Raw genomic sequence first — 20,834 nt, 5'->3', positions numbered from 1 at the left:
CAAACTTTAATTCAGCAAAGGTCTGTGTGAGAGGACTGGGGAAGAGAAACCCCCTGAAGTGGATGTGGACCCCTAGAGTGAAGAGAGGGAAGCTGGTGGTCCAGCTGGCCAGGGGCAGGGGCAGAGCTTATCTGCATGGAGTTGTTGGATTCCCACTGGGCCCAAGGGAGGCTGGCTCCTGGGATCTGGCCTGGGGATGGAGTCAGCAGAGGCTCAGTACGATGCACAGTGCCCCATTCCCACAGACAGCAGGAGGACTGGTTTAAGCTGGCAGAGAAAGCCGGTCTCTGCACCTCAGCCTGGGCGGAAGGGATGGTGGGGGTTGGCTTGCCAACCCAATCCCCAGGGCAGAGCCGTTTGGTCCTGAGTCAAGCTTCCAGAGCTCGGCATCTGAGAGGCTCTGGCCATGGGGCCCAGCTTTAAGGCATCAGATGGTGAGGGGACTGTGGGAGAGAGCAGGGGACCCAGTGCTGGAGTACAGGTCAGAGTGTGCAAGCAAAGGGAGGAGAGAGCCATGTCTGCAGCAGACATGGGAGAAAGAGGAACAGGCTTAGCTGTTTCAAACTGATGTGTGGAATGGAGGCCCAGACATACTGGACCTGGTAGGAATGAGAGCTAGGGGTCATCCTGGATTGCTTAAAAAATAATAAAAATTAGAAAAGGAAACAAATCGTCAATCGTCAAAGTTAAAAAAGGGGGACAGTCTCTGATCCTCACGGGAGGTCAGGGAAACCTCCAAGGCACTCAAAAGGCCAAGAAACAGGAGCGACGAGGCAGGAGAGAATCCCAGAGAGGCAGATGCAGGCAGACATGGAAGGGGAGAGAGGGGCCCCAGCCTGCTCTCTCCTTCTTAAGGCTGCAGGGTTTCCATGCCGGGAGCAGGCCCAAGATGCAAAGTGGCCCTGAAACTCCCCCACACTCATTGGGCTCCGGCTGGGTTGGTCAGCAAAGTCTTTCAGAGATTTTTCTATTTCCGGAAAAAAAAAAAAACAACCCACTAAACAAAACACCAGAAAACCCAAAAGCCATTCGGTGCAGGCCCTGGAGCATCGCTGGCACTGGCCCCTTAGAAAATCCTCTTGCGTTTCAGGTAGGAATCTGCGTAGTGGCCGCCAAGGCCCTGGGAGTGCTGGCCCACATAGCTGCCTTCTGGGCTGGGCTCTGGTGAGGGCAGCAGGTGGGCAAAGCTGCGTTTCTGGCCACCCAGTGGGGTCTGGAGAAAGAGGGAGGGACAGCGGGTCAGGGGCCACCCAAGGGCCACTGTTCCCTAGCCCTATGTCTCCACCCCGACCTGTACCTTCAGCAGGTGGCTGTGGCCATTGGGCCCAGGGCCGAGGCCTAGGAGCCCTTCTCCGGAGCTCAGTGGGGAAGAACTGACCGCCTGGGAGAAATGGGAGAGAGGTGGGATGGGAAAGGAATATCCCCCCCAAGCAAAGGCAGATTTCAGGTTCAAATCCTACCTCTGCTGCTTACTAGCCATGACACTGTCTCATTCTGAGACAGTTTTTTCATCTGTCATCTGGGGCTAATACCACCCACACTCTGAGCTGCTGGGAAAGGAAGCAGAGGTCCACAAAGCTAGGCAGCACCAGGTGCGAGACACACAGGTGGGGGAGGATGGCCTATTTCAGCTCAGCCCTGAGCAAAGCTGACCCCTGGCGCCACCTCAGCTGTGGCTTAGGTCACAGGGTCCCCCTGCACCCTGGCTGTCCCTGGGAACCTGTGGTCAGCTGGGGAGGCGCCTCACCTTATTAAGGTGGCTCTGCTTGAGGCCAGCCTGCAGGCCGCTGGTGAAGTAGGAAGTAGGTGAGCCCGAGTAAAAGTGAGAGAGGGGTCCCCCACTGCCTCCACCACTCCGTTCGGTGAAGCCACTGGGCGGAGGAGACATCTGCAGAGAGGGGGTCGACTGAGTGATGCACACTGCTGCAGTACCCACCCCCTTTTTTAACCTTCCTCCAACAAATAAATCTGAACTTTGCCATGTGACTAGATTTGGCAAATAGCACAGTAGCATGGCAATGTAAACAGAGGTGTCTGCCCTCCCTTCTGCCTCCTGGGAACCTTGGGACCACTACCATGTGCATGAGGGCAGGCTGGCCTGCTGGAGGGTGAGCTCCATGTGGAGAAGCCACAGCCGAGGCCCTCAGCTAAGGCCCCCTCACCACTGTACTGCCTGCCAGATATATGACTAAGGCCACTGTGGACTGCTGAGCCCCAGCTGAGCTGTCAGGTGACTGCAGAGAACCACCCACCCACTGCCGTGCAGAATGGTGCAAAATAATAAAACGTTTGCTGTTCTAAGCCACAGTGGTGGAACTGCTTGTTACACAGCAAAAGCTAACTGATACACCCAGAAGGTGGGGTGGGATGGACAGGGTGGCTCTTACTTTGTGTCGGCTGGGGCCATGAGGCCCAAGGGCTGGCTCCCGTGGGTGGGAGAAGAGCCGCCGAGGTCCCACATCCTAAATCAAAGCGGGAGAAGCATGTTGGGTTGGAGTCTGCACCAACCTCACCTCCAGCTGAATTCCCCAGCACAGTTGTCATCAGGGAAGTCTGCCCCTTCCAAAAGAGGGCAAACCCTAGTGAATGGGTTTGGTCTGCTGGGTGGGGCAGTGAGACAGAATGTGCCCTGCCCCAGGCGGTGGCTGCACCTCAGACCCAAGATGACTGCTATGAAGGCATGTGGCCACAGTGGGGCCAGGTGTTTGGGTTTTCAAGGCAAGCCGGGCATCTGCGTTGTGCGAACGCTTATGGTGTTTATATGTTGGCATTAGCGTTTATTTCAGTTATTTTTTTTATAATCCAGTGTGAGTCAAACAACACAGGTGGACTGCGGTGGTCACTCTGCAACATCTGACCTGGAAGATGTTGGAGCAGTCATAGAAGGAGCAGTTCTCCATGGAATGAAACAGGAATCTCAGACGGGAGAAGGGGGAGAAGGGCAGGCAGATAGGGGGCTGAGCCCTGTCTCTAAAGAGAAGCAGCGAGCGATATAGCCTAAGGCCTCTTCAGAGAGAAAGGCAGACAGGAAGCAAGGTCTCATGTGCAGAAATAAACAGACAAGAGACTGAAAGACAGGGACCATGTTCACATGTTCCCCGCTGTCTGCCTAGCACTTGGCCCGGCACAGTCAGTACTAGAAAAATATTGGTTTGGAGAATGACTTGCTCCCAGGAGACAAAGGGCCACAGCAGCTACAGGGCTGACCACAGGGTAGGCAGGTACTCACCGAGGGGTAGTCAAAGCCATAGCTATCAGGAAGCCCTGGTTCGGGGGGCAGGCGGGCGCTGGTGAGAGGGCTGAGCAGGCGGGACTTGAGTTGGAAGGCTTTGCTGCTGCCACCACCTCCAGGGGCTGGGGGGTTAGGCAGGGGGCCCTCAGCTGGGCGGCGGCTTCTCCCAGTGCCTCCCCAGCCACGGGCCTCCTTACCCGCCAGGTTGCTGGCTGGGAGCAGGCTGTGTAGGTTCAAGTAGGGGTTCAGGGGGATCCGGAAGTCCTTGGGGGGCTCCCCCAGCAGTGAGACCTGTGGTGGGAGGGCTGGATTCGTGAGGGCCCCTGACAGAGGGAAAGTCACAGGGCAGGAGGCTGGAAGGGTGCTAGGTGCAGGGTGGGGCCTTACCCCAGGGGGCGTTGGCAGAGGCCCACTGTCTTTCTGGAGGCCTCTGAGGCCAGTGCCTAGGAGCCCCACAGGGGCAGGGGGTGGAGTGAGCTGGGCTGCTGGGGGACCCAGACTCATGGTTTCCCGGTCACTCCCAGAGGGGCCAAGCAGTGGTGGCAGCAGGGGTGGTGGCTTCCCTCGGCGGGGTGGCAGCTCCGGGGGCAGAGCCCCCCCTACAGAGAGAGAAAGGTGTCAGCAGCCCAACCGTACAAGACCCTTCCTCTCAGGGTCCTCGAGCCTTTGCTTGGACCAAGTCGGCAGCTACATGCTGGGTACTGAGCAGAGCCCTCTAAGCACATCAACTACCAGTATGCTCATGAAACCCCAGCAGGTGCACACCCAATTAATAGATGGGATACTGAAGACCCATAGATGTTAGGTCACTTGCCTAAGGCCGCACAGCTGGACATTTATCACACCACGTGAGGAAAGGGGAAGCAGGAGGGGCCGAGAAAGATGATGAGGGGACAGGTCTGTGTTACCTGCAGACAGCTCCCCAAGGAGGGGGTTGGCTGGCTGGGCCCCGGGCTGGAGGGTGCCCAGGGGAGAGTCTCCCAGGATCCCAGGCTTCTGGGGACAGAGCACAATCATCTGAAGATGGGGGCAGTAGACAGGCATTGCCCAAGGTCTCGGGAGTCACAATGCCCAGCACACCCAGAGTCTAGCCCACAGCTGGTCACATGCAGACATGCAGTGTCTTCCAGTGTCTGCGACACCCTGGCCATTACCCATCCAGTCAGCCAATGGTGACTAAGGGCCTCCTGCATGTAAGGGCCCACCCAAGGCCTTGGAGAGACCCAGGGAATACAGACTTAGCATGTCAGGGCCTATCACCCCACACTGTCTGTTACTGTCAGACATACACAAAGTGATAATCAGTTCTCACTGATTATCACAGAAGCACAGTCACTGCTAGCCACACAAGGGTGCAAGCTCACAACCTCCTTTCTGTCAGTTACCATCAAACATACGCATATCACTGACTTGGCCCCAATGAATCAAACCAGACAGGGCAGTGCATGTGTGTGTGTGCATGTCTCCCCGTATATGTCTGTGTGTACACTGAAGGTGGTACGGTGTGTGTGTCTATTTGTGTGTGTGGGTGTATCTGTGTGCATTGAGAGGGTGGTGTGGTGTGGTGTGTCTATTTGTGAGTGTGTCTATTTTTGTGTCTCTATGTGTGTGTGCTGAGAGGATGGGGCTAAGACTTTCTTCCCTGGACTGAATGACTTCCTGAGCCCTGAGTACCTGCGACAGGCCAGGACCCATTTTGAGCCCCAGGGACACAGCCAGATGGTCCACAGCCCGACCAAAGGTGAACCACTGGCAGGTGCGAGTCGCGCATGAAACTTAAAGAGGCTGCAGGAGTGCGTGTGGGTGCGGAGGGAGCCTGGGGCCCACTACGGTTACCTTCTGCCCCTGGGTCTGCAGGGCCAGCTGCAGCAGCGCCGTGGACAGGGCGGGCCCGTTGAGCAGCGGCATGGCCGGGGGGGCACCCAGGAGACCTGGAGGGAGACCTGGGAAATGGGCAGGGGTCCCTGGATGGAAGCAACTCCCCACCCCGCCTCCGCCCCCGCAGTTGCACAGCCCTGGGCCTGAAGCTCAGAGAGGACAAGTGACTTGCTGGAGGAATGGCCCGAGAAGGGAGGGTCAGCTCGGGGGAAGAAGAGCCCCTCTTTCCACCACCCTGCCTCACTACAGACTGCAACGCTCCCACCTGTGACCCCTCACGGGTGACTTCCACTCTCATCCCAGCCCTTGCTCATGGGGCTCGTGTCACTGGGAGCTCAGATGAGAACAGTCTTGGAAAGGTGCCCAGTTCTGAGAGGCTGGGGACCCTGCCCGCTGCCACTTGACCTGCCTTACCCTGCTTGCCCCCCGCGTTGCCATGAAGCAGGGGGTTGAGCAGCAGCTGGAGGGAGGCAGAGGGCCCCAGGCTGTTGAGCAGCTGCAGGATGTTGGGTTCAGGCAGGAGCCCTTTGCCCCGATTGAGAGCCTGAGGAGAGAAATGGAGGGTGGCTCAGAGCCCTGCCTGGCCAGAAGTGGGGCGTCATTGCTCCCTACTGATCCCAGAGCCTGGCTAGTGCCCACCAGGGGCCCTGATTTCTTGAGAGAGGAGGCCCAGGCCCCTTACTCCCTCATCCCCACCCCCCAGGCATGCACTCACTGTGGCCTGGGCAGCGATGAGCGCAGCCAGCATGCTGCGACCAGGGGGCCCTGGGGCGCAGAAGGAGACACGCAGGTGGCTGCCTCCCAGGGCCAAGCCGTCCGCCCACTGCTGTGCCTCTTCAGCCATCTCAGCCGTCTCATACTCTAGCACGGCGAAGCCCTTCAGCTGCCCATCCTGGCCGTACGCTAGCTGGGGTGGGGAGGGGAAGACAGATGTGAGTGCCCAGAGGGCAGTGACCACTCTCAGAGTGACAACAGTGAACAGATGTGGATCCCGACTGTGACAGCAACCCCTCTAGAGGGGGTATATTCTGGGCCCAACAGTTCCAAGCCCTGTTCCTACATTAGCTCGCTGCATCTTCTCAGTGGCCCTGGAAGGCTGCATCCTACCCATTTTTCAGAGGGGGCAACTGAGACTTAGAGAGGTCAGCACATTCAAGGTCACACAGTTAGTGGAAGGGTGGAGCTGGGACCCACCTCACAACTCCCTTGGACCTCATGCCAACACCACTTTGGGACTCTGATTGGGATTCCCAAGCGTAGCAAAGGCACAGAGATGGGACTGGAGAACTCAGGTTGCAGGGGTGGGAGAAGGAGGGGCTGGCTGAAAAAGAGTTGGGTGGCTTTGGAGGCCATCAAATAAGGAACCTCAGGCCGTGGATACTGCAGCCATGGCTAGGAAGATATACAGCCTAGGAATGAGGCAGGTGACCTCTGAGCTCTGGTTGGAGGCTGGTAGTGAGCCATGGGAACACAGGTGTGGGAACAGAGGTGTTGTCATGGGCAGGCCGAGGAGGCTTCTCGACCACCCTTGATCATTTGGTACTTCAGACCCACAGTCTCTCCTCCAGACCCTTGGGCCAGATGTGTTCCAGGACTGAGATTTTGGAGATGAGAAGTACAGAATACCACACATGCTCTAAATTACATCTCAGTTTCCCCCAGTGGGGTCCAGGGCTCCCTGAAAATCAAACACAAATAACTCTGCAGCAAGATGCAGAGGCCACAGATGGCCCCACATCAGTTCTTTGCTGGTGAGCCTGTCACTAACTCAGGAAACAAACCTCTTGGTTTTCAGGGCACAGTGGACGCTGGAATTGTGGGTGGGGGCTGTCTCAAAGCAAGCCCTTCACTGAGTCCAGATGCAGGCATTGTCAACAGGCCCATTTTGCAGATGAGAAAACTGAGACTCAGAGAGGGGAAATCTTGCATACCCAGGCCACAGAGCTGGAGCTGGGATCAAATAAGGAGAGGCTGACCCCCTTAATGGAACTGGCCACCTCAGTATGGCGATGGCTGTCCCAAGAACCAGTATCATTCCTCTGGGTTCCAAGTGATGCACGGACAGCTGTGGCGTGGTCTAGAACTAATGCAATGTCCACCCGCAGGGAACAGCAGAGAGTCCATAAAATGGAATATGGTGCATCCGTAAAAAGAATAAAAAAAAGCTCTCATGTCTCAACACAGAAAGATGCCCAAGACAAAGCGAGCGGAAAAACCAAACCAACGCAGGCATGGTAATAATTGGGTCAAGAAAAGATGAATGCAAAAAAAAAAGAAAGAGAAAAGAGGAATGCAGGAACATATACACGAATTTGTTGCAAACAGATAATAAAATCTTGCTAGAACACAGCAAACTGGCGTGAGCAGGGGCTGCAGGAAAAAGTGCTGAGGGGCTAGGAAGAAGCCTTTACCATGGAACGTGTTGAATTTCCAAACAAGATTGGACTGCCCATTCAGAAAATAAAAACAGAAAAGGCTTTTTATAACACACAGGTCTTGTGAAACCTGCTCTGAACATCTATAGCATTCATCTATTTTTAAGCAGCTTCCTAATGGAATAAAGCAGTTACGATATGTAAATTGTCCTGTAAATAAATGACAAAATCCATTAGAGTGCGTTGCTATAGGATCTTCTTGGCAGTCTCATCTTGATTATGTTAAAAATAAAGGACCCTCCAGGAGGGCAGCAAACTCCCAGCTTGGCATCCAGCCATCTTAGGAGGCAGGGGCACCCAGTTATGAGCGTGACCTTGACTCCCAGCCTACTCTAACTGGCTGGGTGACCTGGGCAGATCTCTGCATATGCCCATCCCTGGCCCTTGGTTTCCTCATTTGTAAGATGGGGCAACAATTGTACCCACCTTGGTGATTGTGGGGATTCAATAAGATGCTCAACAGGGGCAGGGAGGCACAGCAGCTCAAAGAGGCTGTTGGCCAGGGCTCAGAACATGCTCTGAGTGCCCAGGCAGGGTGGGTGGGCTGTCTCTATCAGCTCACCTTTGGCCACGCCCCATACCAAGTCCCAGATGACATCTTCTTACAGATAAAGAGAGAGAGACTCAGAAGGGTCAAAGGGCAACCAGGGTGGCCTGGCTCCTACATAGTGGAACTGAGGCTCAAACCTCAATCTGTCTGACTTTGGAGCCCAGCCTCCAATCAAGCAGGGCGCCTAACTTAAATGGAGAAATGAACAGACTTTCACAATAACCCAACACAAAGCACTGCTCACCCCATTTCCTGATGGAGAAACTGAGGCTCAGAGAGAGAACTTATAGTTGGTTGTGGCCTTGCCATCCTCAACCACCATATAAGGAGGTGGCTGCCAAGCTAATTCATCTATGTCTTGGGCCCCGCCCAGGGCCTGGCATGAAGTAGGTGCAGGAGCATGAATGAACCCTGAGGGAGCAAGGAGAGGGGTCCTACAGATGTCTGACTTCCCAGGCCCTAACATCTATTTATACGAGAAGGGCAGGTCCCATCCAAGACCACAGAGCTGGGGTCTGAGCGAAGTAACATCCTTCTCCAGGCTGGCCTGCGGCTTTGAAGCCAGAATGCAGTGTTCCAATCCTGGTTCTGCCATGACCTGGTTGTATGACCCTGGGGCATATCCCTTGACCCTTCTGTGCCTCAGCATCCCCATCTGAAAATGTAGATAATACCTGCCTCTAAGGCTGTTACAGGATAATGGGACTAAAGGAACTGTGTTCAGAATCCAGTAAGTGCTGAAGGAATGTCTGCCCTGGGGGTCCGGAGGCAAGAACATCTGGTGCTTTCCTTCTGAGGGCTGGATCTGGCCCAATGTGCCTGTCACAGGGCTGAGCACACATAGGGAAGTGCCTGACAAATGTAACTTGGATGAACCAGTGCTTGTCTTTATAACCAATGGGTGAGGATCAAATCCCTTCTTAAGAAGGAAACTGAGGCTCAGTCACCAAGTGATGTGCCCGGGGTCACAGGGCAGGGCTGGGACCTGGTCAAGTCTGCTTCCTGACCTGAAGGCTTACACAAACTGTGGGCTTCTCCAGAGCAGCCTCAATGCCAGACCTGGGACCTGGAACCTGGAACCTGGAACCCAGTAGTTGCTCAACGAACATCTGATGCATGCAAGGAGTGAAAGTGAATGAGGGGTGAACGAGGCTCATGCCCAGCTTTTACAAAGGCAGCCTTTCCTGCACTTCACAGGAGACTGAGGCCAGCAAGGTTAAGCCAGTCACCAGAGGGAGCACAGGAGTTCAAACACCAGTCATCTGGCCCTTGTCTGAGCTGGCATCCAGTGAACCATGTGACCTAGCAAGAACCCTATTCAAAGTGTTGTTGAGGCTTTACTGAAAAGGGACCCAGAAGATTAGAGAGGGTGGGTGACTCCAAAGGTGCTCTGGGCCTGGCACCTGCTCTCCAGACCCCTACTCTGGGCATAGGCTCACCTGACAGAAGGTTGGAATGTGGACAGCTGACAGTGCCCGGCGCAGGGCGTCCACATCACTGAAGCCGGGTGGCAGACGGTCAACACAGAGGCAGCGGGAGTGGAGCAGGGCAGGCGTCAGCTGCCCCGCGTCTGTCCAGTGCACGTAGAGGGTGCGTGGGCCCAGTGGCTTGCCTAGCAGGTCCGACTTGGCGCGGGCAGCCGAGTCCTTCTTCATGTACTCAGCGAAGCCATAGCCCTTGGAGTGGCCAGTACGCTCGCTATAGACCAGGAAGCAGCGCTCCAAGCTGCCAAAGGGCCGTACCAGCTCCTCGAACTGCTGCTGCGTGAGGCTAGGAGGCAGGTTGGCCACGCAGAGCAGGGCATCCGTGGGCTGCAGCTGCACCGACAGCTCGCGCTCCCGCAGGCGGCTCTGGTGGAAGGTGCTTATGGCGGCTTCGGCCTGCTCCCCATTCAGCAGAGTCACAAAGGCTGTAGCAGGAGGGGGCGTGGATCAGCAGGAGCCCTGAGGGCCTGCCCTTCCACCCCATGGCAGTCTACCCCACCTCCCTCTAAACCATGTGTAGCCTTAGAATAATGACCAACTAGGATGTTTCAGGCCCAACTGTTGGTCAGTTGCCAGCCTTGAACAACTCGCACAGGTGACTCCTACCTCCAGGAGGCCTGTTCCCTGCCCTCACCCCTGCCCATTCACAACTCACAGCAGCACTCCCCTACCCGTGAGCTCACCTAGCCTCTTACCTACTGTGCACCTGCTTGGTGACACATAGGAACTATGTGCATAACGTGAATGACACATAGGGCAGTAGTTAAGCATGTGGTCACTGGAGCCTGGGTTTCAACTCCAGCCCGATTGGCTTTGGGGTCCCAGTTTCCCCACCTGAGAATGAGAATAACTTACTCCTCATAACCAAATGAGAATAACTTACTCCTCATAACCACCATTGTGTCAACAAGGAAATGAGTCCAGAGCAGTGACTCCCTGCCTTAGCAGAGGAGCCTGGACTTGAACCCAAGCAGGCGGACTCCAGAGCCCCGCTCTTCACCCCTTCCTCACCGCCTTTCCAGGCCTCTCACATCTAAGCCCCTACCTCAGCCTCAGTCCTGCAGCCGCTCTTGGTTTGCTCTCTCCTCAAGGGCCACAGGGAGCTTTTCAAAATGATAATCAGATTGTGCCATGCCCTTGTCCAAGGGCTTCTTACTGCAGGTGCCAGGGGAGCCTGTGTGGCCTGGCCCCATGGTCCTGCTGACCTCCTCTCCCATCTCTTGCTGCTACTTACTGGACCATGCCAGGCATATGCCCCTTGGGCCTTTGTACCTGATTTTCCCTCTTCACCTGGTTAACCCTGGCCCACCCTTCAAGCTAACTGCAAACATCACTTCCCTCTTGAAGCCTACCCTGACAGCTCTGGGCTCCCACAGCACTCTGTAGCCTCTGGTCCCATGACCACTTCACCTTCATGTCTGCAGTTGTCTGAATAACAGCCTCCTCCCCAGAGTAGACTGTCTCTGGTTGGTTCACAGCTGTGTCCTCATGGCCCAGCACATACTGATGCTCAATAAATATTTATTAAAAGGCAACATGAAAGAGTCACTTAATCTCTGGATCGATGCCTGACACATATACATATGAAATGCTCAGTATATAGTTGATCTATTGCCCCTGCCAATGTTTACTAAGCACCTACCAGGTACCAGGCACTCACAGCCTTTTGAGGTATTTTAAGGTGTTTGGCCTCATTGTCACCCCAAGCAGGTCATGCTCAATTTGCTGGTGAGAAAACTGAAGCTCAGGAAGGGTGAATCACCTGTCTATGGCCACAGAGTGAGGACAGACCATGACTCAAACCCAGATCCATTTGCCTCTAGGGCCCAAGATCTTAACTACTACCCCAACTACCAGGTAGGTCTCGAGGAGCCACCTGTCCTCACCTCCTTCTCACTCATGTTACAGATTGCAAGCAAAAGCCCTGGAAAGTTTGAATGCCCAGTACAATGCCTGGAGGGCACAGACACACACTGAGGGCCTCCCACATGGGAGGCAGGGGTGGCCAAGGATGACAAGACCTGTCCCTAGTCTCACTCAGTGCAGAAGGCAGGTGAGTGAGCCAGCAATGACAGCCCAGGGTGGTCAATGCTATGATGGGAGAGGGTGCTCAGGGAACTGTGAGCTGTGCCTGCTTTCTGGATGGAAGAAGAGATAGCTAAGAACAGTGGCAGAGGGAACAGCCTAAAAGCTTATAGGCACCCAAGGAGATGGCAAGGCTGGGCCACATCCTTGCAAGATAGTGTCAGGAGAAACGTCAAGGAGGTTTTGAGGAGAAAGAATGATCAAGGTTAGAATTAGGTTTGATCAGATTTGCAATCAGACTGATTAGATTTGATCAGCCCTGGCTGCCTGGGGGAGGGCAAGCACGGGCGTGAAATCATGGAGGCAGAGAGGCCAAAGGGAAATCATTTTGGCAGAGATGGAGGGGCACCAATTGTTCTAGAAGGCATGAAGACCAGACAGGACTGAGTGACTGGCTGGCTGGGAGGCATGGTGTGGGAAGTGGGAGAGCCCAATGCTCAGGTATCTGGTTGAGCAGACTGGAGAAGGAACATCAAGGATGTCCCATGATGGGCGCCCAGGACAAGGGAAAGACTGGGGCAACAGTCTGTCCTGTGCTGGCCTAGGGACAATGTTGGGCCCAAAGTTCAGGAGAGGAGACTGGGCCAGAACACTCCCAGGTTCGGGGACTGTCACCCCTTGCCACTAGCCCACCCCACAGCCCCACAAACCTGTCCCTTTGTATTTGTCCACAAAACAGTACTTGAGCTCATAGTCGCTGAGCAGGTCGTGCACTTCCTGCGGAGACAGAAGCCAAAGGACAGGGAGTCACCACCAGGGGCTTACGAGAACAATCCAGTGCCACATTCACTTGGACCAGTTATGAAAGTAGGTCAGTTACAAAGGAGGAAACTGAGGCTCAGATCAGTAACTTGCACAAGACCACTGAAGCCATACCTGGCAGTGGTGGCATTCAGAGTCCAACTGCAGACCCCATGCTCTTAACCAACACAACACACTCTTAGAGAGCCAGGTGGGTCCAAGTCCCAACTCTGCCATATGTCCCTAGGGAAGTTGTTTAACCTGTGTGACTCTCTGTTGGCCGGACTGACTCTTTCCAACATTACAAGTTAGGTTATTAACAAACCCATTTTCAGATGAGGAAACTGAGGCTTAGAGAAGTGAAGGAAGCTGTCGAAAGTCAGCAGCAGTAACGATGCCACCCAGGGGTACCTGACTGGGGACTCTGTGTACTTTACGCCCACATTTTGTGGCTTCATATAACTCCCAATTCCCTCTTGCCGACAGGGCTGCCTTCTTGCAAGCAAGCTGTGGGGGCAAGGCTCTGGGGCCTGCTTGTGCCAGACACACTGTGCACCCTGCAGGAGAGACAGCATGTTCTCAGCTGAGAGATGGCAGGCGCTAGGAGGATCGGCTCTAGAAACAAACCTAACCATGCTTGGTGGCACCCACCACAGATCTGTCCCCATGTCATGCCCCTCCCAACACTCTGGGACCCCACCAGCCATGTGCCCACATACAGGCAGAGTAAACCAGTGACAGATGTGCTGGTGGGCCAGAGAGCAGGAATTCTCAGCAACAGGAAGAAAGAACCCATTCCACCACTGCAGGGCAGGGCCGACCAGATGCAATCTCCTTGGGTCCAAAGAGCACTGAAAAGCCCTGTGCTATACAGGCCCCAAGAGAAGGGGACCCTTAGAGTGGGGGGTGGGGCTCCACAGGACACTGGTCCCTCTTTTCCTTCAGGTTTGTGGGCTGAGGGCAGGAGACCCCATTTTGTCAAATTAATCCTGGAGCTTTTGGGGAAGAGAGGCCCCAGGAGCTGCTACAACTTTCAGATCTATTTCTTAAGAGAAGTTAATAAACGCATGCTAAGGAAAGGCACACTCTAGCAAGCTCTGAAACTGCTGGCTATAAGGTCTCGCCACCCCATGGAACAGGAGAATGAGGAAAAATACAATCATAGCAGGGAGCAACTGGCGTCCCTATTTCCACAGTCCCAGTCTAGCTGCCCATACATAATCCCCCAATTTAGCCCAAACTGCCCGCCCCCTTTCATTCCCCGCCCACTTCAATCATTTGGTCTCGTCCAAGCCTGTGGTCGCCCCTAGCAACACCCTCCCACAGTCCAAAGTTGGTTTCTCCCTCCATCCACGCCCCACAACCCGCTCTTGGTCTCCTCCCAACCCCGCGTGGATCAGGCACTTCCCCGCGCCACGCCAGTGGTGGTGTTGCCGGTTTCCCCGCACACGCGCGATGAGATTCCGCCACGCCCACACCACCCCCCCATACCTGGTTGGTCACGTCCCCTGGGAGGCCCCGGATCAGTATCTTGCGGCGGTTACGGAACTGGCGCTCGGTGTGTTCCAGCCGTTTCCTGATCTCTTCTGGATCTAGCGGTAGCAGTTCTTCTTCGGGCGCCCGACGCTCCGCGGCATCGTCGGCTTCAGCCTCGGCCCCAGCCTCCGGGCTCAGCGGCGGCCGGTGAGTAACGGACACGTCGGCCGCCATCTTGGGAAACCCGACGCCTTCTGGGACCAGCGAGCCGGGGCGGAGCGGCATAGAGCGGCAATGAGGGCGCGTTCGCCTATTGGTCAGGATAGGCCCCGCCTCCTTCTCGACTCCCTCAGCTCATTAGCTAAAACCCAGCCCGCCTCTCAGAGTTCAAGCCCTGTCTGGGCGCCATAGCTACTTCCTCTTTCCGCTGCTGAGGTATCTCTCAAAGGACGCGCAGCACAGTGGCAGAACCTCTCAGCACAGGTGGAATCAAGCCACAGACTCCGGATTTTGAGGGATTTATTGTTGCAGAACCTGGGGATACAGCCAAACCCCTGTCTTTGACGTAGTACCCCGGTTGCTCGAGGCTCAGGATGGTTCCTCCCCCAGCGCCTCGTCGGGCTGTTTAGACGTCAGGGGCAACCAGGTGCTCCCCCGATTCACATGGTAGATGGCACTTTGCTTCTGCACCCAAAAGACGTACAGGAAGGCTGCGGTGACGATCGCGAAGCCGAGGATTGTTAACACCACCATGGCGATGGTGACGGAGAGAGGTTTCCGAACTGTGTAGAGAAGCGAGAAGTAAAAACTCGCACCTCGGCCCCTCCTGGGCATGCCCGTTTATCCCGGCGGCCCTGACTTGGCTCACCCTGAACGTTCATCACCACGGTCAGTGTCTTTGTGCCCTGTGAGCTGGTCGCTCGGCAGAAGTAGGTACCACTGTAGTTTAATGTGACGCGGAATGGGATCCCGACAGACACCTGGACCCCGGAGCTTTTCTGCAAACACAGTAGCTGGGGGTCCGGGTTGCCCTGCGCCTGGCACTGCAGGACATGGATCCTTCTTTCTTTCCACATCAAGTGCTGAGGACATCTGGCCGGGTCAATCTTGGGACCGTCTGTGGGACCACCAAATGATCAGACACACCCGAGGCACAAAGGGGTAAGGGATAATCAGTTCTTTCCAAACCAGGGAAGCAAGAGATTAAAGGTCAGAGTGATCTACTCACACAAGACACGCAGCTGGACGCTCCTATTCCTGTGCAAGATCATCCCATCCACCTCGAGGGTAGCTTTGCAGAAAAAACTGCGCCTGTCGTCCTTCTCCGTGGCGTTTAACTGAAACTGGACGAGCTGACCCGGGCCCTTGGCCGGAACTCCGTCCAGCGTGACCTGGACTCGGGGTCCGGCTGCGCAGGTCACATTCACTGTGGTCCCCTCAGGGACGGTGGGCTCGCTCAGGTTCATGATGGGCCCCCAGAAGCCTAAAGGAGGGGCATTGCCCGGGAGTTTGCTGACCATGCCGCTCACTTCGGTCAAGCCCCGCCCTCCATCCGCATCTTTCAGAATACTCGGTCTAGGGGTATCCGGGCAGTGTCTTTTGTGTACTTTGCGGCCCCGCCCAACTTGGGGCACTCAGGTTATACTTTTCGGGTTACTTAGGCCTCGCCCACGCTGCGAATCCTCCCACTCTGGCGTCCCAGGCCCCGCCTTTCCTGCTTCCCGTGTGCCGCGCCTCTGCTGCTAATGAAGCCCCACCCTCTTCTCTACAGCTGTTTTAAGCCCCGCCTGTTCTTACTATAAATTGTTAAGTTCTCTCGGATTTCCCGGCTCTCTCCCCCCAGGGTGACGTTGCAGACAATCTCCCAGGCGCCCTCCTCTGTGCTCGCTGTCGCGGTGGCGGTGGCGGTGAGCGTGTCCCCTTGGCTCGAGACGGAGGAATTCAGCATCTGGTCCCCCAGCGCCAGTTGGACCTGGGCCTCTGAGGCCGGAAACAGCCCATCCAGGGTGCAGTCTACAGGCCTGGATGTTCCCACCTCCAAGAACCGAGGGACAATGAGGCGCGGGGGCGTTACAGGCAAGACTGGGGAGAAGAGTGGGCGTGAGCTGGAGGTCTCACACAGACGTGGACACCCCTTTTCCTGTGATACACTCATACCCACCCCGAACCAGGGTCCCTCTTTCCCGGGATACCTTTTGGCCTGGATCACCCCCTTCCCACAACAAGCCCGCACATAATTCTCCAAAGTCTTCATGGCGGGGATCTCCCATTTGAGGCTACCCCGCCCAGTGGCCAAGGGCGTGCCTTCCCACAAGCCCTTGAGGTCCAGGCCACCCATTCTCAGGAGCCCTGCTGCCAGGGCACTCCTTTGGCTCAGCTCCTCACCCAACACCGTCCACAGTTCTTCCCTCACCGAAGGTTCGGAGCTGCCTGGGGGCCGAGCTGTTCTGGAACAGCCCCAGCCCTTGGGGCCGCAGGTCCAGTTCCCAGCGGCAAGAGAAATTGGCACCGTGATCGTCTCTGCGTGCTAGCACTGTGGCCATGACCTCAGTAGACTCCCCCACGGCCAGCTGCCGACTTAGCTCCTCCTCCCCGCGGAGCAGCACCGCGGAGAGGTGGGCCTGGGGTGCCCCTCCCTCCACCTGGCAGCGCAGGGTGAGGTTTTCACCCACGGGCTGCCAGGGTGGCAGGGGTGCCAGCTCCACACGCTTCGGAAACCCTGGTGGGGGGGAGGGAGGGGAGAACAGAACTTAACAGCTAGACCTGCAGCCCCCACTCCTTGGAGTGGAGAGAGGCGGAGAGTGGCCCACTGCAGAACTGTGAGCTGAATTGATTATCCTGGAGAGCTTAAACATGGGCCAGTGAAAGTGTTTGCTATTGTTATTAGCATCATGATTATTTCCTGTTTTGTCGGACACCTTGCCAGGTACTGAAAAAAAAAAAATCTGCCGCTGCCAAGGATCTCACGGTTAAGAGAAAAGGAAGGACACTCACATTTACGACCTCTTATGATATTAATAGTAATTATAAAAGTTCTTATTTATTTAGAGCTTTCCTTAGACTTTTCAGGTGTCATTCAATCATCCACCTTCATTCATGTAGCAACTGAGTAAAATTTCCTCTATGATTCCCTTTCGTGGATGGAGAAACTGAGGTCCAGAGAGGTGATCTGCCCAAGGGATGCACAGCCAGGAAGCCACAGAACCCGGGTTAGAATGTGGGCCCCATAAACCCCAGACTTGTGTGTCTACCTGCCTCTTTGATGTCACATCTAGGGACTCCCCTGGCCCTCCTTCCAGCTTCTGGCCTGAACTCTGGCCTTGGCCTCTCCCAGAGTTTGCGGCAGCCTCTCAGGGTGCTCTGGCACAGTCATGGGGGAGACTTGACAGCCCCAGGCTGGGTCCTCTCCCAGCTCGCTGCAGTGCCACTCAGGCACATGGACCTTGACCTCATGGGCACCACTCGCACTTGGAAACTCAAGCCTGGATCTGAAGCTGTCACACAGAGGCCCACAGACTGGATACTATGAAAAATAATATCTTACTATTTACAGTTTAGAATATTTAACAAGGATGCCTCTATCTTAACCTCGGGCACCGCTGTTCAGGGATAGTGGTATGCTGGCAAATGCTGGTAATGCTTGGGCTCTCAGAGAAGGGGTGGGGAAGCCCCAACAGGGAGCATTTGCCAATTTCTGTAGTGTAAATACTCCCACGATGGCTGATTACAAGCTGCCCAATGTGAGACAGTTGGGAAGAGATGAGTACAGTCAGATCTCATGAGCCAGGACCAATAGGCTCCCGCACATCACTTGACATAGGGAGGCACCTCACAGACATAAAACAGGGACACACACATAAGTGCACATATTACACAGAAATATACACAAAGACACGTATACATCAACACATACTGACACAACCATATATGCTCACACACACATAGGTCTGGATACCAACACATCGTCATCACCTATGGAGATACACAAGGGGGGAGACATACAGACACGGGCACACACTAACATAACATACATGTATACTCACACGGACACATAATGACATACATAACCTCACAGACACACATGTAGGTACACAAGTAGATGTGTATAGACACTGGTACCCACACAGGAGCATACACACAGTTGCACACGTACACTATGCCTATCTATAAAGGCTTCACAAAATGGTAGGCACCAAGAGTGATGTTTTCTGTTACTGTCTAGCCTGTCGTATTGTTTAAATGCAGAAAAACTTTTGGAAGGATCCACAAGAAACCAGTACCAGGGGAATAAATGGGCTGGGGAAGAAGATGTCACATGTTAAGAACAGGGCCTAGGGGGCTGGACTGCCAGCCTTTCTGCTCATGGGCTGTGAACCCTGGCAAGCGACTCCACCCCACTGAGCCTCAGTTTCCTCAGCTGTGAAATGAGGCCTATAAGTGCACCCCCATGAACCCTCCATACACCCCACCCAAACTGCTGCCTTGGAGCTTTTGCAAGGATTAAATGAGCACCTACGTGGGTATCAACACTTAAAACATTGGCCGCAGGCAGCAGCACTAGGTAAATGGAGATTTGACATACCTTTTTATACTTTTTGATTTTGGAACCCCATTAATTTATTACCTGCCATAAAATACAAGTAATAATAAATGAAAGACATGAGCTACCATTTTTTAAATGTTTGCTGTGACACAAATAAATTGATTTCACACTACTGCCCTGGCATATGGTTGAGATGCACATCTGTCTGTGTCTCTGTCCGTCTCTCTTACATACACAAGCACTCACACTGCAAACTCAAGGCCCACCCTTGTGCCACTGGCCGTCCATCCCCACCACTGCCCGAGGCAGGCCCCACCTCCAGGCACACCCACTCACGGTATACTGTGATGTTGGAAGAGCCTGTTATCTGGGAGCCATTGCAGAGGACAGAACAGAGGACCTTGCTGTCACCAGTCACATTGTTGAGCTGGAAGGCTTCCCAGCCCAGCCCACTGCCCACTGTCTCCTTGAACAGGTAGGTCTCCAGGGTGATGGATTTAGGATGGGGGCAATCTGTACTGCAGTTTACCAAGAGGGACCCTCCAGCAGACACCACCATGTCCTGGGGCTCCACCTGCAGTGAGAACTCCTGTCTCTGGGCACCTGGGGGAACAGAGGGAAGTTCTGCTTATTGATCCGGTGCCCCCCAGCCTACCCACCTTCAGGCCCTACCATCCATCAATTCCTTGGCCTGAGACATAATGGTCTCTGTCTTCATAGTGCTCTCAGTCCAGTGGGGAAAACATGCTAGATCAGGGGTGGGAAAGAGCTTGGAGGGAGGCCAGGGGAGACCATAGGAGCCTATAGGAGGAAGTGAGTCGGGGAAGCTTCCTGGAGCAGACCACTATGGCCAGATTTGAAGGGTAAGTAGGGTTAGCCAAGTGAAAGGGAAGAATGATTCTGGCAGAGGGAAGAGAGTAGGCAGAAGTCAAGGGTATAGATGAGACAGAGAGTTGGGGGTGTGGGTGGGACAAATCACATGCAGGGACGGGGCCTTAGGGAGCCCAGAAGGCTGAGTGAAGGAGTCTCAACTTTCCAGGACACTGGTGAACTCCCTGTCAGATCTGAGTTTAAAACAGTGTTTGCAGAGAACCACAGCAGCAGGATGTGGGGATCTTTGATTTCTCCATTCCCCTACCTCCTACCAGTCCCCCCAACTCCAGCCCTCCCCACCTTGGCTGGTCTCACCTAGGGGCAGCAGACAGCAGACCAGAAGCAGGGAGATGAGTGGAGTCCGGCAGGCCCCAGGCAGTGGCTCCAAGGGCACCATGGTGGCCAGCCAGCCTGTGGAGGAAAGTGCCTTAATGTGGCACTAGGCAAGGCAGTGAGGAGTAGGAGGGACCGCCCAGGGGATGGAACGGAAGCACAGCCACAGCGGTTAAGATTGCAGACATCCAGGGCTGCACCTTGCCCAGGCCTGGGGAGGGGCAGAGGGGATACTCTGTGGCCCAGAAGGTCCAGAGTAGGAGATCCAGGTGGGGCCCAATGAGATGGAGGGCACTGGTGAATGTCCAAGAGGGTGGACCTCAGTTATACTGCTGGCCCCCAAATGAACCCACAGGAAATGCTAACACAATCATCTTTCTTTGTTCTCATTACTGAGAAGCCAGGAGGAGGGGGGAGGCGGGAAGGGGTCGAGACACCTCCTTCCCATTGAACCTAGGTGAAGGGGGTGTTCTGTTCCTAAAGAAGCTAATGGGGAGCCTCCAGACACCGTCCTTGAAGTGATAAGGTGGGATTTCAAGGCAATATTTCAAGGGGACAATGGGAGACTTCTAGGCAGGGCCTCAAGGGGTTAGTGCGAGACCTCAACATTCTTAGAGGACAAATATTTGGAGGGGATAAATAGGGAACCCATAAGATGAGTGGAGCCATGAATATGAACAGAGCCCACATTTATTGGGCACTTGTGCCAGGCTCTGTGTTGGCTGCCAGAATGGCTCCTGTAGGGCCCTTTACATTTAAAGATCTGGGGGGGCGGGGTCTCACCACCTTTGAAGATCTTGGGAGATCCCTCCCATTCTCTGTGCACAGTGCTGGGGTGTTTGGGGGACAGCTGAATCCTGAGCTGTCTGTCAAGAATGCTACTTGTGACAATAGACTGGTGGTTACCAGAGGGTAGGGGTGGAGGAGGGATGTGGGAGGTAGATGGGGTAAAAGGGGTCAAATATGTGGTGACAGAAAGAAATCTAATTATGGGAGGGGACCACGCAATGCAATATATATATATTGCATTGTTAAGTTGTACACCTGAAACGATTTTGTTAACAAATTTTACCCCCCCAAAATTTAATTAATTAAAAAAATAAAAAGAATGCTACTTGTAACTAGCCCTTACCCTTGTCCTCATTTCCCCTTGCCCTTCCCTCCAGGCAGCTGATCTCTTCATCTCAGGAGAAGGGACTGGGGG

At 54.7% G+C, this 20,834-nt stretch overlaps 2 protein-coding genes and 1 long non-coding RNA gene across 14 annotated transcripts; 1 reads left to right on the top strand and 2 right to left on the bottom strand.

The window, feature by feature from the left end:
• Nucleotides 1-4: 4 nt before the first annotated feature.
• On the bottom strand, nt 5-14,290 carry RAVER1 (ribonucleoprotein, PTB binding 1). 11 transcript variants are annotated; one of them, XM_039873235.1, is made up of 14 exons: nt 13,897-14,290; nt 12,315-12,381; nt 9,535-10,004; nt 5,826-6,017; nt 5,525-5,654; nt 5,069-5,175; nt 4,141-4,228; nt 3,620-3,831; nt 3,430-3,523; nt 3,230-3,354; nt 2,388-2,462; nt 1,748-1,888; nt 1,298-1,381; nt 965-1,213 (listed from the first exon to the last, which is right to left on the bottom strand). In XM_039873235.1, exons 1-14 carry the CDS (start codon nt 14,164-14,166, stop codon nt 1,067-1,069), a joined length of 2,202 nt encoding a protein of 733 aa, XP_039729169.1. In that variant the 5' UTR covers nt 14,167-14,290; the 3' UTR covers nt 965-1,066. The 11 variants fall into 11 exon arrangements, with proteins under 11 accessions (XP_039729166.1, XP_039729163.1, XP_039729164.1 ...); XM_039873237.1 differs by having other exon boundaries at nt 5,069-5,163; XM_039873232.1 differs by lacking the exon at nt 1,748-1,888 and having other exon boundaries at nt 5-1,213; nt 2,388-2,559.
• Nucleotides 14,291-14,383: 93 nt separating this feature from the next.
• On the bottom strand, nt 14,384-19,954 carry ICAM3 (intercellular adhesion molecule 3). Of its 2 annotated transcripts, none has more exons than XM_039873241.1 (8): nt 19,831-19,954; nt 19,598-19,708; nt 18,761-19,027; nt 16,295-16,600; nt 15,679-15,963; nt 15,110-15,364; nt 14,750-14,998; nt 14,384-14,663 (listed from the first exon to the last, which is right to left on the bottom strand). In XM_039873241.1, exons 2-8 carry the CDS (start codon nt 19,692-19,694, stop codon nt 14,470-14,472), a joined length of 1,653 nt encoding a protein of 550 aa, XP_039729175.1. In that variant the 5' UTR covers nt 19,695-19,708; nt 19,831-19,954; the 3' UTR covers nt 14,384-14,469. The 2 variants fall into 2 exon arrangements, with proteins under 2 accessions (XP_039729175.1, XP_039729174.1); XM_039873240.1 differs by having other exon boundaries at nt 19,613-19,708; nt 19,831-19,942.
• LOC120610886 (uncharacterized) lies at nt 14,882-18,596 on the top strand. Its single transcript, XR_005655022.1, has 2 exons — nt 14,882-15,042; nt 15,725-18,596. It is a non-coding gene; the product is annotated as an uncharacterized LOC120610886 (long non-coding RNA).
• Nucleotides 19,955-20,834: the final 880 nt, after the last annotated feature.

The sequence above is a fragment of the Pteropus medius genome, unplaced genomic scaffold (assembly GCF_902729225.1).
Source record: "Pteropus medius unplaced genomic scaffold, Ma_sr-lr_union100, whole genome shotgun sequence".
NCBI lineage: Eukaryota > Metazoa > Chordata > Mammalia > Chiroptera > Pteropodidae > Pteropus > Pteropus medius.
The sequence above is the reverse complement of the archived record's forward strand: the minus strand, read 5'-3'. Positions and strand labels throughout refer to the sequence as shown.

Excerpts from the sequence above, each read along its gene's own strand:
- RAVER1 (XM_039873229.1), bottom strand. The coding sequence starts at position 14,166 with ATGCCGCTCCGCCCCGGCTCGCTGGTCCCAGAAGGCGTCGGGTTTCCC. Across the intron at positions 12,382-13,896 it reads CAGGGGACGTGACCAACCAG|GAAGTGCACGACCTGCTCAG; the intron begins GTATGGGGGGGT and ends CTGTCTCCGCAG. Across the intron at positions 3,832-4,140 it reads CCTTGGGGAGCTGTCTGCAG|GGGGGGCTCTGCCCCCGGAG; the intron begins GTAACACAGACC and ends CTCTCTCTGTAG.
- ICAM3 (XM_039873241.1), bottom strand. The coding sequence starts at position 19,694 with ATGGTGCCCTTGGAGCCACTGCCTGGGGCCTGCCGGACTCCACTCATC. Across the intron at positions 16,601-18,760 it reads TTCCAACATCACAGTATACC|GGTTTCCGAAGCGTGTGGAG; the intron begins GTGAGTGGGTGT and ends CCCCCCCACCAG. Across the intron at positions 15,964-16,294 it reads CAGGCAGCTCCGAACCTTCG|TCTTGCCTGTAACGCCCCCG; the intron begins GTGAGGGAAGAA and ends TCTTCTCCCCAG.